Source organism: Calidris pugnax, unplaced genomic scaffold (assembly GCF_001431845.1).
Source record: "Calidris pugnax isolate Ruff unplaced genomic scaffold, ASM143184v1 scaffold211, whole genome shotgun sequence".
Taxonomy (NCBI): Eukaryota; Metazoa; Chordata; class Aves; order Charadriiformes; family Scolopacidae; genus Calidris; species Calidris pugnax.
In genome coordinates this window covers 6,391,470-6,410,783 of record NW_015091083.1, presented here as the reverse complement: position 1 = coordinate 6,410,783, position 19,314 = coordinate 6,391,470, and the positions used below count along the sequence as shown (strand labels likewise).

At 48.8% G+C, this 19,314-nt stretch overlaps 1 protein-coding gene across 1 annotated transcript in view; it reads right to left on the bottom strand.

Moving 5' to 3' along the window:
• Positions 1-11,323: 11,323 nt before the first annotated feature.
• LOC106897054 (extracellular tyrosine-protein kinase PKDCC-like) overlaps positions 11,324-19,314 on the bottom strand; it is a 13,839-nt gene continuing 5,848 nt past the window's right edge. The window contains exons 5-11 of the mRNA XM_014957423.1: positions 18,935-19,282; positions 18,647-18,769; positions 16,239-16,510; positions 14,978-15,057; positions 14,779-14,883; positions 13,545-13,721; positions 11,324-12,175 (exon numbers count right to left, since the gene is read on the bottom strand). Coding sequence (XP_014812909.1) covers positions 12,072-12,175; positions 13,545-13,721; positions 14,779-14,883; positions 14,978-15,057; positions 16,239-16,510; positions 18,647-18,769; positions 18,935-19,282 — 1,209 coding nt within the window. The 3' untranslated portion in view covers positions 11,324-12,071. The remainder of the gene's footprint in view (positions 12,176-13,544; positions 13,722-14,778; positions 14,884-14,977; positions 15,058-16,238; positions 16,511-18,646; positions 18,770-18,934; positions 19,283-19,314) is intronic.

Below are 19,314 nucleotides of genomic sequence, written 5' to 3'. Positions count from 1 at the left end.
CAAACTGGAAGAAAACTGACCTGGCAAAAAAAAAAGGGAGAGTTTTTTCTGCTAGGTAAGCTCCAGCGCTGGCTCATTGCAGGGTCAGGGCTCATTGCAGTGCTCCTCGGAGCGTGGAGGAGGTATCTTCACTCGGGGAGAGGGGAACCATGCCAGTGCTGACCAAAGTAATTTTAAAATGATGTGGCAGAGCAGGCTCTTTTGCTCCACCGTATTAAGTGGACAACTAGACACAGGAGTGCAGACATCATGATAAGATAGAATATCCCACGTGTTAAAATCTTAAGGTCTTCCCTGAAACCCCTTGTAGAAGAGAGCTTGCATGTGCACTTGTGTTCTTCACTTTGTGTTTGCAAATAGGTTGTCTGGGTAGGTTGAGGAGTCTCTCTCCTTGGAGGTGTTCAAAAACCATTTAGATATAATCCTTCACAGCTGGCTGTAAGTGGCCCTGCCTGAGCAGGGAGGTTGGACAAGATAACCTCCAGAGCTCCTTTCCAACCTCAACCATTCTGTGATTCTGTGTTAAAGTCACATTAAATATAGCTCAGAAACAGCTGTAAGCACAGGAGTTTCAGGGTGGAAGGCCTCAGCCACTGAGGTGGAGACCCAGACTGCAATTTCTTAATTAACCTGAGTCAGCCTCAGTCTGCACTGGTGACTGATGGAAAAGCAGGTTTTGTTGAGCTCCCTGGTTCTCAGCCATGTTCTCCCTGCCTCGCTGGCCTCCTGACCACACTCATCCAACCACAAGCTCTACATTAGGGAGCTCCCCTTACTTAATACTAATGTATTTTCAGGTTAGTGTCTGGCTCTCTAACGCCCATTGACCTGACTGGCTGTGAAGCAGCCCTGCTGTAGGGGATGGCGCAAGGGAAGTGGTGGGAAAGCTTTTCCAGAAACACAGATTCTCATTTGCTTTAGTAGAGCATGAAACCACACGGGCAATGGTACTATACCACGGTCCCCTTGGCCACCCCTGCCACAGCTCTGCCCGTCCTCCTGTCCTTTCCGTGTCCTCCTGCCCCTTCTCCAGCCTTTCTTTGCTAATAAATGCTAACTCCTCAGCAACCTCCCCCCTCCTCCAGCACTTATCCAGCCAGTTTTTCCTCACTAACCTCACATACTTATTTTAATTTCTTTGCTTGTGAAGTTTGGTGCCATTTTAGTGGGTGTAATTAGTTTTCCAGGTAGCAGGAGCTCAAGGTACCTGGCAGAAGCATGGTGGCAGGGGCAGGGAAGGAGATCGTGAAGCTTTGGCAGTGGTGAGAGCCAGAGTCAGACACTCCTGTTTGCTCTCACCCTCCAATTTAATTATTTGAGTTCTTTCCTTCACTTTACCAATAAAAATGGAGGTTTTTAAAGGGGTAGGTGAACTGCGCTTGTAAATATAATTTATTTATTTTTTTCACAGTCACTGGACCAATCCATTTAACAGCTCACTAGCCCAAAGGAAAGCTATTATATGGCTGGAGTGTGGATAAATAGTGAGCTGATAGCAGGGCCGAGATGCAAATCTACAGATAACATTTGACTTCAGGGGAGCCGGTTGCAGGGAAGAGGCTCTTAGAAGCCCTGACACCCGGCTGTACCGTAGCTCTGGAGCAACCCTGGAGGAGCAGAGAGAAGAGGCAGCAGCATCACAGGCAGCTCCTTCCCGTCCCTGTCCTCATGTTTAAATGCAAACAAATGCCGAGAACAGAAAACAGAGAATTATTAAAATATATATATTCCTGCCTCTCCCTGCATGTGATTAATCCTCTTTTCCTCTACCAGAGAATACATTAGTGAGGGTGGGCTCATAATACAGAGGCATCTGGCTGAGACTAGAAAGAGCAGCATGCTTATGCATTATTAATGCTTTAGAAAAAACAGACTTCCATGGCCTGACTGTATATATCGGATCAGCGCGGAATGGCCTTTATAGGATAATTAGCACTGATAACTGGCCCATTTTGCTTATCTTTTGCAATAGAGTAATCTCCAGGAAGAAGCATGTTTATTTTGTCCAACAGCAAAAGAGATTATGATTTGAAATAGGTTTTAACGAGCAGTTAGTGCCCAACGTGACTTTATTCTTAAAAGAGGGAACGTGATCTGGGAAGCAGCGCAGGGCGAGCATAATAGGGGAAATGCAAATCTCCACCTTGGCAGACCTGTAACCATAAACCAGGTCTGTAGGGATCCTGGGCTGCCTGCGGTGCTGCAGTCCTGCCCGTGAAATAGGAGACGTTTGAGGGGAACACAGAATTATAGGGGGGCTTCTTAAGGCATGACTTTAGCATTTCTTTACCTGGTTTATGTTTTGACAAATATAATATGACCTAAGAAGGCTAAAACCCCAAAGCCAGCACAATAAGGCAGGGGGCCGTGGGGACTGCACATATTATGAGACATAATACTCGGGTTTATCTTCCAGCTTTGTCTCCCATCGATTTATCCATTGGAAGGTGGTTAAATCAGGAAGAAACCGGAGGAGGCCCTAATCTTGGGAAGATAGAGCTACATTCATTCGTGCGCTGCTCCTTTTCAAAGGATGAGGTGACTCCATGAGTATCTAGCTCGTAAATCAGGGGGGAGAGGAGACAGCCCGGCTCCCCTCTCCCCAGCCTCTGACACGAAGACCTTGGCTCAGCAGAAGGTTGGAGTCACATTTCCAGCAGCACACGGAGCACACCAGCCGTATCTCTTAGATTACACAGCTGAGTATCGGCACCAAGCTTCTGGAGTAGGATCCATTTCACAGGTCTGTGTCTGAACTGGTCACCCTGGGTGGTTTCTATAATCAATAGATGCTCTGAGGATGTAATTCATCCTGTGCAGGAGGCGGTACTAGCAGAGGTCAGATGCATTGCCCCAGAAAGGGACCTGTTCCTCTGCTGGTTACAGAGAGCCGAGATTGCTGCCTCTGCTGTTGGCACCCATGAAGCCCTGGCTGGGACCTCACTCCCATGGCCGAGGTGGCCAGGCAGAGCGTTCCTGCATGCCGGTGGCTTGGCCCACTGCAGCATGGGGCCAAGGCTGGGTGTCCATGAAGAACTGCAGCTCCATAACAGAGGTGACAATGCCCTGGGACATGGCGTGGTGGCACCTGAGGGTCATTGCTCATGGGAGCACCACAGAGGACTACTTGGGAGCTGGGGCACACATGGTGCCTTGGGGCAGGGTGTTTCTTTAGGGGACTTGCTATCTGGGTGCACAGGTAGTCCATCCGTATCCGAGGCATCTTGAAATCCCAGCTGAAACCAGGGCCCTGCTGAAAGAACAGGACAACATGCATGAATCACAGAAACACAGAATCACATGGGGTTGGAAGGGACCTCCGGAGATCATCTAGTCCCACCCCCCTGCCAAAGCAGGTCCACCTAAAGCAGGTGGCACAGGAACTTGTCCAGGCGGGTTTTGAATGTCTCCAGAGAAGGAGACTCCACCACATCCCTGGACAGCTGGTTCCAGGGCTCTGCCAGCCTCAAAGTAAAGAAGTTCCTCCTCATGTTTAGGTGGAATTCCTTATATTCAAGTTTGTGCTCATTTCCTCTTGTCACATCCCTGGGCACCACTGAAAAAAAGACTGAAATACGATTGAAATAGGATTTATTGACTAGGTTACAGCAAGATGCACCCTTCCAGTGCCAATGGCCACCTGGCCAGCTTTGGAAACAGCCTCTGGATGTTCGGGCACCAATTCAGGCTCAATGTTTCAAATGCTTGGGCACTAACCTGCCATTCACAGCCCAGGCAGGTCCAGGCAGCGTGGAGCTGCTGTGCTCTTGCAAGGGATGTGCAGGCGTGTGGTGACTCCAGCCAGGCTGGGGTGGCTGTGCAGACACCCACTCCCTCCCCAGCACCCTATGGGGTAGCTCTGCCCCATACAGACATGTGGGATGTGCTAAAAACCGCGGATGTGCTAAAAACCAGTCAAATCTTTGTCTTTTGGAAAGACACGTCGTTCTGGAAAGCCATGAAACAAGAGCAGAACAAGTTAAGCAGAAGTCTGCCACTTTCCAAGCCCCCGGGCACGGTGCAGCTTGACAGTGGCTCCCAGGCAGAGCCAAGCAGTCATGACCACCACGCTGAGCCCTGGGATGGTGGAGGGGCTCGGGGAGGACACCAGACCCCGCTGTGGCTGCAGGAAGCGTTGGGGCAAAAACCCACGGGGTGAGATTCACACCCAGCATGTGAGCCTTGACGGGTCTATCACTTGGCAGAGCCAGGCTCTGTCCCCTGGCGAATACGGGTGACAAAAGGACAGAGGCTGCCAGGCTGATTGTCCTTGCTGTCTCTGCAACAGCAACGACACTCGGCTCAAAACTCCAGCAGCTCTGGAAGAGGAATCACAGTTCTTCGTCCTTCCCACAGGGCTGAGGCTCACCCCCAAAGCGCACGAGACCATCTGGGTTTCTCGAGGATATTTCCTGCCCCGAGAGAGAGGAGAAGCCCCAGAGATGCTGTTTTCACGACACATTTTTAAAGAAGTTAGCACCTCTCCGGTTGGGAGGGTCGGAATATTCAGGCCACGCTTCTGAAGTGTTTGACTCCCCCTCTCACCTGGTCCTACCTGCCTCCTCCCCCCTCCAGAGCCCTCTTTTTCTCGGAGGGGGGAAGGAAAGCAGTTTGCCTTGGCACACAGCTTGCTGTGAAAACGATGAATTCGAGAGCACGCGGAGCTTGTGGTTGAAAAGAAACCGTCTGATCAGCAGAACTCTTCTCCCTCAGCTTGTAAGGGCAGATTCAGTCTCCAGGCCAAGCTGCCATGTGGTTATAAAATAGAAGCAGGCCGTGTAGGAACCGATCTAACTTTCTTCAATTGTCTGTGCATCTTTAATCATGTTCACCACTTAAAAAGCAGCGGAGCTGGCAGCTGATAATTAGGCTGAGCCTGCAGCAGCATGGCCAGTGGCCAGATCACATGGCTCCTTTCATCTGCATATTTATGCATTTAAAGGAGAGGAAAACTTTCATAACATTTTAATAACTAGGTTCTTCTGAATCCATAAATCCAGTCCTCCGGGCTTAGCCTACACTCTCTTTCTGATCATACATAAGTGGAAGAGGGTGGGGTGTTTTGTTTTTCTCCCCGTTCTTTTCCTGTGCATGAACGTGCAAAGCCCATCCTCTCAAGTTCAAGGTCCTCCAGAGGATGGCAGGGTCAGGCAAGGTAACACTGCACTTCTAAGGATGAAGGTACAACTTTGATTTGGTTCCTGGCATGGGAACAATTCCCTTTTCCCAAGATAGCTCGTCTGCAGACTGGCAGGGCTGAAGCTCCTTCGCTAAACAATGGTTCTGAACAAAGAATCCGTGATTCCTGTGTTTAAAACAGAAGCTACAGTGCACGTTGGCCGCTGCACTTCTTAGCAAAGCACTGTCAGACCCAGCCCTAGGACGGCAATGCTTCAGACCATGGGCTGAAAGATGTCAAAACGTGGGGAGCTGGTCCCCATCTGGGTCTGTGGGTGCTGGAGCTCTGACTCCACACATGCTGCCAGGCACAGGAGGGGTGGGCAGCCTCCCTCTGTGCAGCTTCTCCAACCTCCTCCCAAGGAGGACCACCGCCAGCCTGCTGCACAGCTCTGCGCTGGCCACCGGCCACCAGCCACTGCCCCAACCATCTCCCTATCTCCTGCTGGGGCAGTGCCAGGGTGATGCTGTGAGGGGCTGTGACAAGGGGGCTGCTGTCTCCATCTCCCTTGGTGGTGGCAGCCCCCTTGACAGCCTTGGTGACACCCTGCAGGGTCCCTTGCAGTGAGGCTTTGCAGAGCATCCTCAGCATCACCCAGCTTGGGTGCCTGGGCTTCTCCATGAGCGCTGAACGGCAGCCGCTGTCAGCGGGGGAACAGAGGAGGTGAGGATGGGAGCCCAATCCTGTGTTACCTTGGTAAGAGGGAGGGAGCACTGTTAAAATAACATGTAACTGTTTCCTTTCAAAGATGAAACATTTGGTTAAAATAAAAACCATTTCATGAATATCGTCATTAAACACTATTACTTTTTTTGTTAAAAAAGGAAAAGTTAGCTACTCTGTGCGGGAAGCGGATTTCAACTAAGATTCCCTGGGTGGAGCAAAGAATATTTTGCTGATTTTTAGGGGTCTTGGTAAAAGCTTTAATTGCTTTTACTATATAGCAAGCGAACAAGCAGGCCAATTGCAATGATTAGGCAATTTCCAGAGTATGTCTTGAACTGGCCGTTAGCTGTGCCAGTAAAACTTTGGGGTTTGACACTGGGTCTAGAGCACGAGTGAATTCAGGCTGGTGCAGCTGCTTTGTAGCTGCTTTGTTCCAGAGGTAACGTTAATGATCCTACTCATCTCACAATAGTTTTGCTAGACAAAGTGAAACAGTCAAGCCCTGAAAAATGCAAACCATTTTTGCAAATGCAAAACCATGCATTAGCTTCACAGGGAGGGACAGTGAATTGTTTCTTGTGTATTTAAAGGATCAGAAGAAACAAACAAGGGTGAGATTAATTAGGAGTGGGAGTTCACGACTCCCTCTCTAAACGAACGGCACTGGATGAGACACAGCAGCAATTCTGAAACATTTCCCAGCTTTTTCCATCTGAGGTCTGAGGGAATCTCCTTTGCACCTAATGTGTCCCCAAGACATTAATAAACCCCCTCTCTGGATGCTCAATATGATGAGTACCCAGGTTCCATTATCAAGCTTTTAATCTAAGCCTGAACTCTCTGATCTGCCATCTGAAGCAGTGAGGGAATTTGCAGCAGGGTTTTTCCCAGCAGAGAAAAACAATTCACTTGCTAAAGACATTATGTGGGAGATATAACTTACAGATACAGGGATTTTGAACTTTGGCTGTTTATTTTGTGTCTTTGGGGGTGGCTGATGTTTTACTTCATTTTGAGGCTGCATCTTACATTTTCAATACTGTAAGCAGGGCAACTGATTTCAGCCAAAAAGTCTGCGCGAGACTCCCCTTGATTTTGATGGGGCTTGAGGATAAATACTGATCAACATAACATAATGTAGGAATTTGCATTTTCTTAAGCCTTGTCTAGACTTGGATTTGGAAGGTGTGACGCCCCGTGTGAATAGCACAATGTAGTTGAGGCGCCCGTGGTTTTATTGCACAGCTTTAACCCTGGCTGTTCGCAGGAGGCGATTACTCCATTGTACTTAGCACTTGCTAATCTAGAAATCACCCATGCTAAATGGGAAGAGAGGCTACAAATCAAAGGCAGGCTGATCTTGAGGTTGCACCTTTCAGATGTGGCCTCCTGCTGCAGGCAGGACCATTTTGCCCCTGATGGTGTGGAACTAAGGGCTCCCCAGCCCCACCACCAGCTCTGCGCTGGCTGTGGGGCTGTGTGGTGGTTGAGGGGATGGGTCTACAAGAGGTTAACGAGTAAGTGGGATGGGATGGCACATGGAGAGTTGGGGGGCGGTGAGTAAATGACTGGAGGTAGAGACCTGAGCATGCAGCATCCAGGTATAGATTTGGGGGTGAGGAAGAATAGTGGTTATGGTGGTTGGGAGGGGGTGAGGATGGGGCAGTTATGGTCGTAGGTGCAGAGCAGGGACAGCACTTGGTGCCCAAAAAGGCCAAGCATGTATTTCTTAAAAAGCCCTCAGCATCTCGATCTCCTCCAAAGCTGCGTTGAGAAGTCTCCCCTACCAGTAAACCCAGCACTTTTGTCATCTGGGTTGGCCAGCCAACAGGGCTGAGGGTCCAAAGGCTCCAAAGGCCAAGCCATTCCCTGGAGCTCTCACACAGAACCAGGAGTTGGGTGGCTGTTCTCTCCAGCTGTCCCCTCCTTGCTGCACCCAGACCTGTTTGATGTAATCCACTATATTTTCCCATTATCCAAGAACTACCAATTCATGGTAAATCCACCACCTTGGGTTAAGCACATGCTCCGGAGGCGGCAGAAGGGCTCATGGTTGCCTCTCATATAAAATTATTTTCTGTGAATTTGCCTTCACCACCATGTTCTCCACACTGTTATTGGTGGTACACTGGGACAAGGAACCATGGAGAAAGACTGCTGCAAGTGCTCTAAGTAGGGGGGGATATTCACTCTGAAGTCCTACCAAGCCATCATGATGGACTATTCTGGATACTGGAGTTACACTTCACTAATTCCTCAAATGGGATGCCAGACCAGCTGTCTCAACCCAGTAGGACTGAAGTGCTCTGATTTCTGGTGATGAACGTCAGTGTTTGGTACATGAATTTATAGGACACTACAGAAATCAACATTAACCCAGATGTACAATTTGGGCCTACGTTGCCCGTGATAAACTCCTGTTTTTATCAAATGCTCCAGGGATTTGAACTTGAAAGTTCATCTGTTTGAATGCTGCTTAGAGCATGGCCAAAGTTTGCAAAATATGTCATGTAAGAATAGAGGGTGTGACTTTCATTGTTATTTGAACCTTGTCTGATGCATCAGGAGTTGCTTTTTCTTTACTGGGCTCTGTCCCTCTCTCTCTGCTCCTCAACCCATCGTGAAGTCACCAGTCGTGTAAAGGCCTGCGCAGACACCCTGAACATGAGTCATGAGGCATCTGTTGCTATTTATTAAACTGTGGTTTATATCTTTGGAGTACATGGTATTATCCTTTATGGATGTGGCTTTATCTCTGTTATTACAATATGGAATTAATTAAGAATATTAAAGTTTGTGTTTTAGAAAAATTTATATTCCCAACTTTTATCTATGGAGGCAACATTTTCATATCCATTCTCTCCTAATGGCAGCCTCCTTTGGGAAGACGTGATAGACACATTTAGGTAAATATTATTCCTCCAGCACACATGGTTTCCATTGTAATCTATCCCCTGCTGTTTCCTTCCAAGCACTTTCCTCTGTTACATATTCCACAGTGGTGGCTGAAATACTGATCAGCGATAGCACAGACAAGTTGACTCCAGCAACTGGGAGTTTTAAGGGCAACAAATGTTTATATCTGACTTTTTGTGCGTACCATAGTTACTGAAATACAATTTTTAGGCATGCAGTGAAATTTTCTCTGGCATTGAAAGTCTAATGCTGCTTGAGGCAGTTATAATTCGATAAAAGGACAGAAGGAATAAAGACTGAGTGAGATGGGACATAAAGATAGTGCACTACAAACCAGCCACATGGGCCCAAAAGCTGTGGAGAAGACACTTGCTCCCATGGGCTCCCCTTCAGGCTGTGAGCAGCCGGGGTGCCCCACGCAGACCTGGCACAGAAGCTGCACCTGAGCCACCCTGAGCTGCCTGAGGCTCAGGGGTCCCAGCCTGCCCACTGCAGGCTACCAGAGAATTAATTCTCCATGCTTTCAAAGTGGCACGGCCGTTGGAAACGGTTTCTTAGCAGATGGTAACAGCAAAAAGCTGGGGAAAAGCAGCATGGGAACCACTTTTTCCAGTGGCTGTTTCCTCAAACACACATCAAACTATGGCTCTAGATGCAGCAGGATGATAAAGCACTTTCCCTCACTCAACCTTTGCTGGGCACCGTTGGCCTGTGGTGGGATGTCACCCCAGATCAGACTGCTGCCGACATGCCCACCAGGTGCCACGTGCCATGGGGAGCTGCACAGAGGTGTGAGGAGAATCGGTGCATACGCTTTCACCAGGAGATTTGAGGCACATTCTAGGTTTCTGGCACATGGACAGATGGGACATGAATGTGCCTCTTCCCTTGCTATTTGTCTGTGCCAGTGTGATGAATGTGCTCATTGAGACCCAGGCTCTAAGAATGCACCTTCTCAGTTGCAAGGGGTGGACATTTAGTCCACCCCACTCACTGTGGCAACAGCAGGTCGAGCATCGGGATTCCTTGAAGCCTGATTTCCCTTTTCATTATCTTTTTTTTTTTAAATATTATTATTTTTTTAGCACCGTATGCTGAAAACTTTCAAGGCTGGATGGTACGATCTCTGCTCCCAGGCTCTAACTGCAGGTTTGATGCTGGAACCTACATTCAGAGAAGTGCCACCTCCATACCCTCCTCCATCTGCTGAGGGGCTGGACGTGACTGCCTGGTGGGCAATCATACAATGAAAGCTTCACGGAAAAACTGGCAACGTGAAAGGAACATCGCATGACTAAAATACACAATGTGGGTTTTTACCAGGAGAGATTTTTAGGATGGGAGGATTTTTCTAACACAAACTGGAATCACTTCAACTTCTGCCTTCTCCCACTGTTTCCTCCTCTCGGAAATGACCCCGGGCTGGCCCTTGCCCTGGCTTTGGGGAATGTACTTCTGATTCGTATCTCAGGAGGCTGAGAGATATGGAATGAACGCTCATTACCTCTTGCTAATGTAAAGCACCCCACAGCAGATGCCTGAAACCCTGCTCAGTGGGGTCGATGTAAAACAATAGCGGACCCCTGGCAGGACCTTCCCTTCAACATCCACAGGACCCACTGTGATGGAGAGAACGGCCTGTGGCTGCCCATTTAAAAAGCCTTGCCTTCACAAAGCCTGCAGCAATGTGGCCATCGCTAAGAAGAGCCTTCTTGTTGTGCTAACTAGGAATTCTCATTAATTGATATCGCTATCAGCTCCCCCCAGCCTCAGCTGAGCAGCAGGGGTTATAGCGCATGAGAAAGCCCCCATGCAAGGCCATTGCTCTGGGTTAATGGAGTACTAACGAGCTGAAAGGCAAGATCCTCCACTGGGAAACACGGGACCAGACCATGAAAAACCCAGCACAACCCCAGGCCAGAGCTCAGACATCTTTAGTCGGGGGGTACCCCAGCTGCTAGAGGGGTCTGCGTGGAAATAGCCACACCATAGGCTATGAGGAGTCAATGGCAATGTCCCCACAGCCATTGTGTCCACCCAGCAACGTGGGTCATGTGGAGAACTCAAAGTGGCCTCACAGAGGCTGCAGCCAGCACTGCTCTCCTGCCCAAGGCCAGGGACAGTCCCTTGCAGGATGGGAGGTCAGATGTGATTTGGGCTTTCTCCAACCATGCTAGAGAAGAAGAGGTACCGTATGGTCAGTGCTTCCAGGCACTGCTGGGAGCAGAACATTACGTTGCTGTCTTTTATAGCCTGAAATGTTACTACTCCCCCCACCTACTTTTTGAGGCCACACCTACATTTTAGCCAAGGGCAGATGCAGAAAGCTCTTGAGATCAGACTGTCTCTTCTACGCCCGTGAGCCTGCAAGTCCAGCCAGAAAGCACCCTCCAAGATCCAAGTGTCCAAGGGGCTTGGGCTGAGCCCCCTCACAGGTTGTCCTCAGGAATGGGTGATGATGCTAGGTGACTTGAAGGTGGGGAACACTTGCATTTGTTCATTTGGTTGCATTAAAGACTTAGACAATTAAAGAGAAAGACTTTTCACAGCACGCTTAAACATAGTCATTCTTTATCATACAGAGTAACGCCTTATATATAAATAATTTGAATGTCTCACTCTTTCACGGAAAGTAACAGAGAAAAACCTTCAAGGTTGATACATGGGAGCTGGCATTACAAATCACATAGGGTCAAACCCAAATCCTGCATCCAAACATCTGGTTCTAGAATTGACCTACACACCACCTCCCTCCCCTGCCCTGGAAGGAACTGAATCAGGACCCTCCTTGGAAGACCACCCCCATCATCAACCTCTGGTTATGGATCCCAACCCTGCAACCTCGACCCATCGCTGAAATCCAGTCCTTTACATTTGTAGTGGTATGAAATCCTGGTCAGCAGCTGCAGAAGGAGCCATTGCTTTCTCCAAGGTGCGTTATCCATAGGTTTTTGGAGGTGACTGAACTAACTAAGCCTCCCCAAGCCGGATCCCTTGCAGCTATTTCTATTTCTTGGCTGACAAGCTGGTTAGCGAAGCAGCAAGGCTGGGCATTGCACAGTCTCTAACAACATTTGACTAAAACTGGGAGCGTTTATGCAGAACAGCAGTGTGGGAACAGATAAAGAAGCTAGCGGGGCGCAATGAGAAATCTCAGCTTTGATCAAGGAGACAGCAGCATTCGACTCTATCTGAGCTGGCAGAGAGATCCCATCCCAAAGCAAAATAAAATATGTCATTCTTTTCAGCAGATGAAACTCTCCCCAGTGGTTTGTTCCTCCCAGGATCATATTATGTGATCTCATTGTCTTTAAAGTCTTTTCCCCGAGGAAGCCGATCGTTTAATATAGACTACAGCGTTAGCATCCGGTACTAAATCAGCCAGGCTACTTTGAAACGAGGCAAGTGGGCGTCCTGGAAAGGAAATAAAAATACAAGTTTAATAGAGGAGATAGGTTCACCTTGACCCATGCTATTTATTGCAAAAGACGCAGGAACACACTGCTTGCTCAACACCCTGCCACGGATGTGGCTGACACCCCTGGTAAACTCCAGCTGCTCACTGCCTGTGCACAAGGAATCGAGCCCCAGAGGCTTTTACGTCTTGCTTTGCTTTGCAGAGCTGTCCTCAGAGGGACCAGCACGTCCCCACAGCTCCCATTAATCCAAACGGCAAAGTTAGGCACTCTGCATTTCAGCCACACACTTTTAGCATCTTTGGCTGCAAAAACGTGTTGTAAAAATGTCAGGAAGGGAAACATTTTGAGACCGCAGGCACGGTGCGGGATGGCAGGGATCAGCATCTGACCCACCCACTGCAGAAAGGGTCTTCTGTCCCCTGTGCTTCTTCTTCTGCACCCCCAACTGCTGTTTTTAGCAGGGTTCCTCCCAGCCAGGCACCGAGAGCCGCCCCGTGAGGAAGCCAGATGAGATGCATTAGGCACAACTCACACAATCCCTTGCTGGTGTGAAACCAGCTCGAGGAGATTTATGTCACATCAGTGCGAGCGCTCTGATGTCACTGGCTAGCCACATGCCAACGGCACACGAACCCATGGAAAAGCTGCCTTTTTGGTAGTTTGGGGGCTTTTTATTTTGAAGGTCATGTGAGCCAAGAAGAAGCGATTCTTCAGCACCATAATGAGTGAAAACACTCATTTACCTCATTTAGTGTTTCACTTTAGAAGTAACAATTTAGCCCACGATTGAAGTGTCAGCTGAATGAGGTAATTTATAATAATTCTGAAAACATGCTAACTGTAAGAGGCTATAATCAGAGCTAATTACAGGGACATTTTGGAAACCCATTGGTTTGGGGCTTTAGTTTTGATAAAGGGGATAACAACTTGTAAGCTATGATTCTTTTAATTATAAACAATAGTAACCACCTTCTTTCACATAGCTTCTTTCATCTCTAAAAGCCCCACAGCTTTTTGCAGACTATACACACCACAGGAATTGTTTAGCCAAACACCAAAGTGAAGCCACCTCTGCATGAAATAAATAACTGTTTAGCAATACCTAGCTGTCCTGTGCAAAATTTGTAGAGGAAAGAATCTGCAGAAGGAGAAGATAATTTCCCTCGTGTGTCCTAACAAATACTCAGGGGATCCTTGGATGCCCACTGCAGCAGCCATCTGATCTTGAGAACAGGGAAGGTGGCTTTTATATCCGCCTGTAGACTCAAGGCACTATGGAGGAGGGCAGCATCATCATCCTCGCTCGTGACCGAGGAAGCAGGGGCACCACGTGGCAGCGTCTTGTCACATCTGCCCGAGCTCACCTGTCCATGTCCTCTGCTGGGTGATGATAAAGCTCTGACACTGCGATTGGGAGTTACAAATTGCAGCAGCTTCTTCGGCGCCGTGAACGGAGAGCAGGCATCCCAGGTGGCTGTAGGAGGGCCAGCACTTGTAGTCTTCTCCTTCCACCGTTCGGAAGCCCTTTAGGGAGATGTAGTCTGGGAACAGAAAAAGGGTGTTTAGGGAAACTCTTTAAGTGCACTTCCAGAGACTAATCACACTGTACACTTTGTATGTTGCACTTTGGTGAAAGGGAAACTCTTTAAGTGCACTTCCAGAGACCAATCACACTGTACACTTAGTATGTTGCACTTCGGTGAAACTCATAGAACCATGGAATGGTTTGGGTTGGAAGGGACCTCAGAGATCACCTCATTCCACCCCCTCTGCCATGGGCAGGGACACCTCCCACTAGACCAGATTGCTCCACTTAACCACCTCCAGGGATGGGGCCTCCACAGCTTCTCTGGGCAACCTGTGCCAGTGTCTCATCACCAGCTTCATCTATACCACCAAATGGGTCCTTTTCAGAGGAATGCACCTCAAAAAGGCTCATTTATCCATCCACAGTGGGCAACCTGTGCCAGTGTCTCACCACCAGCTTCATCTATACCACCAAACGGGTCCTTTTCAGAGGAATGCACCTCATAAAGGCTCATTTATCCATCCACAGGTCCAATAGGACGGTCTTCAGGAAAAAAAATTTAGAGGACACCAAGGCCCCAGCTACTCTGCCACACTCATCTCAGTGTTGTCACATCCCTGCTGAACGTTCCCATAATAACCCGTGCTGTGCAGTCAGAAGCCACCAAGTGAAATGGGAAGTTTGAACATCAGCCAAAAAAACCTGATCTGTTGGTCCGTAGGAGAAGATGACCCCAAAGAGAGACAGGAAACGCTCGGTTTGCTGCTCTGGTCTAGTTGCTGAAGCTATCCCAAACATACTCACTTGAAACACTGATGCACATTATGAGAAGAGCCTTTGGAAGCAGTGAGAACATATGTCCATATGCAGGCCAGATTGTCTGCACTGCATTTACTTTGCAAAACAATGCAATCATGCTTAGCTCCCAGGAAAAAAACAACAAAAGACTGCTCAAAAAAGATACTTTTGGTGCTTTTCCTAGTGACTACACAGCGCATGAATGTATGTGAGATCAGAATTTGACCAGTTACCATGTTCCTCATTCCCTTAAAGCATTCAAAACCATGTACCTTTTAAAAGAAGAGGCCTTTTCTGCAGATAGAGCCCAGACTTGTACAAATGTAAAACCTTTTCAAAAGCTTGCAGGGTTTCATTTATTCCATATCGTAAATCACCTACATTTAAAGAAAAAGATGACAAAGCTGAGTAATTCCACGAGAAACCATTTGGAGACTTCTAATAATGAAGTTTATGAATATTAGCCGGTACCTGTTGCATTCAGAATGTCGCTCAAAAAGGGCCGCAAAGCCGGTGGCGCAGAGTGTGGCAAAAGATAGGTGAAAAAATACCTGCAAAAAATCCCACAGACTGATTAGAATACACTTGCTTAATTTCCCTCGTGGTTAAGTTGTCTACATTTTCCCGTGACTCCATTATCCATATGCAACTAGTGAGTCTGCTTTGGTTGTTAAGTTCTGCTTGAGGACTTCATTGTCTTCTCGCAGACCGTTCCTGTGAGCTGGGCTGAAAGTTTGGTCCTTTCCCTCATTCCTCGGGGCTGGTTTTGGGCACTGAGCAATGCATTTCCCATCAAAAAAAAAGAAAAAAAAAAAAGACCTATATGAAAGAAGACTCATGAAAGACCTTTCCCTTCCCCTGGAAAGGTTTGGCATTCTTATTATCCCTGGAAAGGCAGGACTACTCACTCCCTGAACCTTCTAGAAAACTTCTGTCCTACAAGAGACAAGCACGTTACTGCAATGCTGCAATGATCTATGTAGGGACTTGCTCTTTAACACTGAGTCCTGCAAATCCACACTAAGTCCTTCTGTATAAATGTCCAGCTGCTAAGAATGATCTATGTAGGGACTTGCTCTTTAACACCGAGTCCTGCAAATCCATGCTTACTAAGTCCTTCTGTGGAAATGTCCAGCTGCTAAGTCTTCCACCAGCTCATGACCTGCCAAGCATCAATGGCGAGTGGAAGCCATCATGCTTTCAGCTGGTGGCCTACACAAAGCGCTGCAGAAGTCCCAGCCTCTTGTCCCTTCCCTGTTTCATTGTTCTTCCATGGGTGCCCATAGGGAGACTTGGAGTTCAAGGAAAGAGTAAGCTCTTGTTCCAAACAACGGGGAACCAGCTCAAAGCTGGTGGGCTTTGGCAGGTAGCCCACGCTGCCACTGCTTTCAGCAAACACAGCCCGTGGATGTCAAGCGCCAGGGCTTGTTTGGCAAACACTAAATTCCCAGGTGCTACCTTTGGGGCAAGTTTCTCGAGGGCGTTGGAGAAAGGGAGCAGCAGAAGAAAGATGCCTTCATTCTCACCAGACAACAACTACACTATTTTCCTGCCTTATAAGGGAAATAATCTTGCTTCAAAGTACCCTTTGTATATACCCTTGTACCTTAAGTACCCTTTGACGGAGGTGAGGGGGAACCACTGCATGGAAGAAACACGAGATGCTAGAGATTACGTGGCAGCGTGTGAGCTCAGCCCCACCAGTTTTTCCTCCCCATCTCACTGGACATACCGATATGCATTGAAAAGATTCTTCTTTTCATTTATTCCTTCACATTTCCCAACCGCAGAGCATTTGAGAGGGAAGCTTTTTGTAGGGAAGTCGAGTGTGCAGTCATTATCTTCCTTGCATGACAGTTCCTCCGTGCTGGCATCATCCATGTCTGTCACTTTTAGGTTTCCATCCACCATAACAAACTGCCTCGGCTGGAAATCCAAGAGGACTATTGAACCCAGGGGGGAATGTGCCAAGTAAAACAGCAGTTTCACAAGACTCAGGCAAATCTGAGAAAGAGAAGATGAATATGCATGGGAAAAACAGATGAAAAACAGCTATTAAATTGGAAGTAGAACAAAGGGGAGGGCATTCAATGACATTAAAGGCAAAAAAAAAAAGCATATAGTACTTAAAAGGTAATTATATGTATGCTACAAAATTTATTATCAACATTGCCACAGGATTTGACTGGTAAGTAGTTCAGCAACATTTTTTAAAAAACGTTTGTATGCAAAAAGAGACGTTTGGAGTTAGAGGAACTAGAGGAGAAAGCTGCGAGGAAAACAATAGCAGCCTTCATGTTTCAGGATCTATATTGATTTGCTAGCTGAAATCAGAAGGGTTTTTTCCCACTCTGGCATAGAATTAATACATTCCCCTCCCTTCCCCCATGCTGCTCCATACAGACTGAGGCTCCATGGTCATTAATACCAGATTCATGCCTTGCTGCATCACTCAGCAGTATGAATTTGGGCACACAATCGTGCTTCTGAAGAATTAGCCAAAGCATGCAATGTATTTATTGCCAGGTGTTTTTTTTTGCTTTTCTGTCAACTTTCTGGCAGCAGGGAAAGGTCAGGCAATACCTGCTCCAGCAGAAAGCTCAGTAAATGATTTTTGCACAAGCCAGAGCTAGAGCAGTGCACTTACACTGCTCCATCACTTTGTTCGAGTAGCTTTTTGCAGCAGTTTGTGTTCAGTATCAGGAGCCCTGGCATCAGATGAGCTGTGTCGCCAGGTAGGTGTGCCAGGCAGACCCATGCCACCCCTCACCACCCCTCGCCACCCCCGATAGCCATCTGTGCAGGCGTGAGGGTTTGCTCTCTTGGAACAGCTCGCAGAATCGCTCCTATCTGATGTGGCTCATCAGAGGGGAATCCCATCCGTTTAGACACCCTAATTAGGAAAGAGCACTAGGCAGTGCCAGTGTAAGTTCTGCCTGTATTAGTGTCTTCATCAGTCAAAAAGATTATCAAAATCTTAATGCCACCGTACCAGACCTCACCACCAGCTAATCCAGCATCATGGGTTTCTAGTTCTACAGAGACTTGGGCACATTTGAGAAGATGAGGTGCTGGGAAAGCTACGCAGAAGCCAGTACGGGATAGTTTGTAAGCAAAAGTGGGGCTCCACAGGCCAAAAGAAATTACTCAGGAAGCCGTGACGCTATTCTAACTTCATTAGTGAAGCAATCATAAGAATCCCAGCTTCACCTCCCGCAGCTGAGTGAGCACAGTTGCCACACTGGTTTGGATGGCAGGGCTCCTTTGCAACATCGCGGACCGCATGCAGGCAGGGATTTTATTTTGGGACTTTTGTTGTGTTTCTATTTTGCCCGGAGGCATTTCTTATTGCCATTAAGGTACCCACGCTTCTACTCGATCCTCTCTGTCCTCCTGGGAACCAAACAAGTAGTAGTGAACCCCCAACCGAGCCCTTGAGGCAAGCTGTAATACAAGCTATAACCAAAATAAGTGCCATGTCACAAGTCGTTTATGTTCCTGGGGAGCTGAAGAGTCCCCGTGCGGGGGATGCTCGGGAGACAAGGCAGAGCTCACTAACGGGGATGCGATCCCAGCACCTACAGCAGGAGGAAAGCAATTTCGTAGTGTTTGTAGTACAGCAATACCTAATGGGCTGAGATCAGAAACATCACACAAACACACGGTGAGACACAGGCTGCTCAGCTCGCTGCCGAAAATAGATAATAGGCAGAAAATAAGAAACTCGCAGGGCAATGGGGTGGCTTTCCCCAGGCAGAGCCAGCCTGCTGAGGGGCCTCGCTAGGAAAGCCCCTCCGTGGAGTGGAATGATACAGGGGGAAACTGGAAATACACTGTAATACCGGGTATTAAACACCACTCCAGCCCTGAGCAAGATTTTCTGGCCATTTCCTCCCAGATGTAGCTCTCTTAACACCACTTTAAAGAGAAGAGGTATAAAGGCAAGACGCCGGGCTAGGACTATGTCCATGTGACTTAAAAGGAGTGAAAGCAAAATGATTTTAAGGACAATTTGCGGGAGCAAACAGAGTGTCAGCACGACAACCCCGTTTGCCCCAGCGGTCACCGGGGGCTCTCCGCGTTTACCCAGTTTGCGGTCCGAAAGCGACTGATAAAACTCCCTTTGTTTTGTTTTCTTACTTTAAATCTCTCCTCCCAGGGGGTCTGCAGGAGCTGAATCATCTCCAGGGGGGCTCCCAGCTCCAGCATGGCCGTGACCCGTATCTCAGCATCTCCGCTATTATCGTAGCATTGACCGTGCAGCTGCCGGGGGGAGGGAAGGAGGGACTGTCACAGCGATGCCAGCAGCTCCGGGACGCCCGGGGACAGCGAGGGGCAACCCGGGCGGACCGATTCATCCCCGGTACCACGGAACACCCACTCCCACCCGAGGGAGCGCAACCCGCCGCCCCCCTCTCCCCGCCGTACCTGGACGATGCCGGGATGCCGCAGGAGCTGCAGCAGCCTCACCTCCTTCAGCAGCTTGTAGGCGGCCAGGCGGCGGCACCCCGCGGGCTCCCCGTACCGCTCCACGCACTGCCGCACCTCCCGCCCCGAACCGTGCACCGACTTGAGGGCCACCTCCCCGCCGCCCGCCAGCGCCGCCCGGGCCACCACCTTGGTGAAGCCCCAGCCCAGCAGACTGACGCCGCTCGCCAGCCTCAGGTCTCCGCAGCCCAGCCCGCCCCTCGCCTCCCCCTCCTCCTCTTCCTCTTCGTCCTCCTCCTCCTCGCCCGCCGCCGCCAAACGCCGCAGGTCGCGCCGCCTCTGCCGCAGCTCCTCCCGCAAACCCAGCGGGAGCGGCGGGG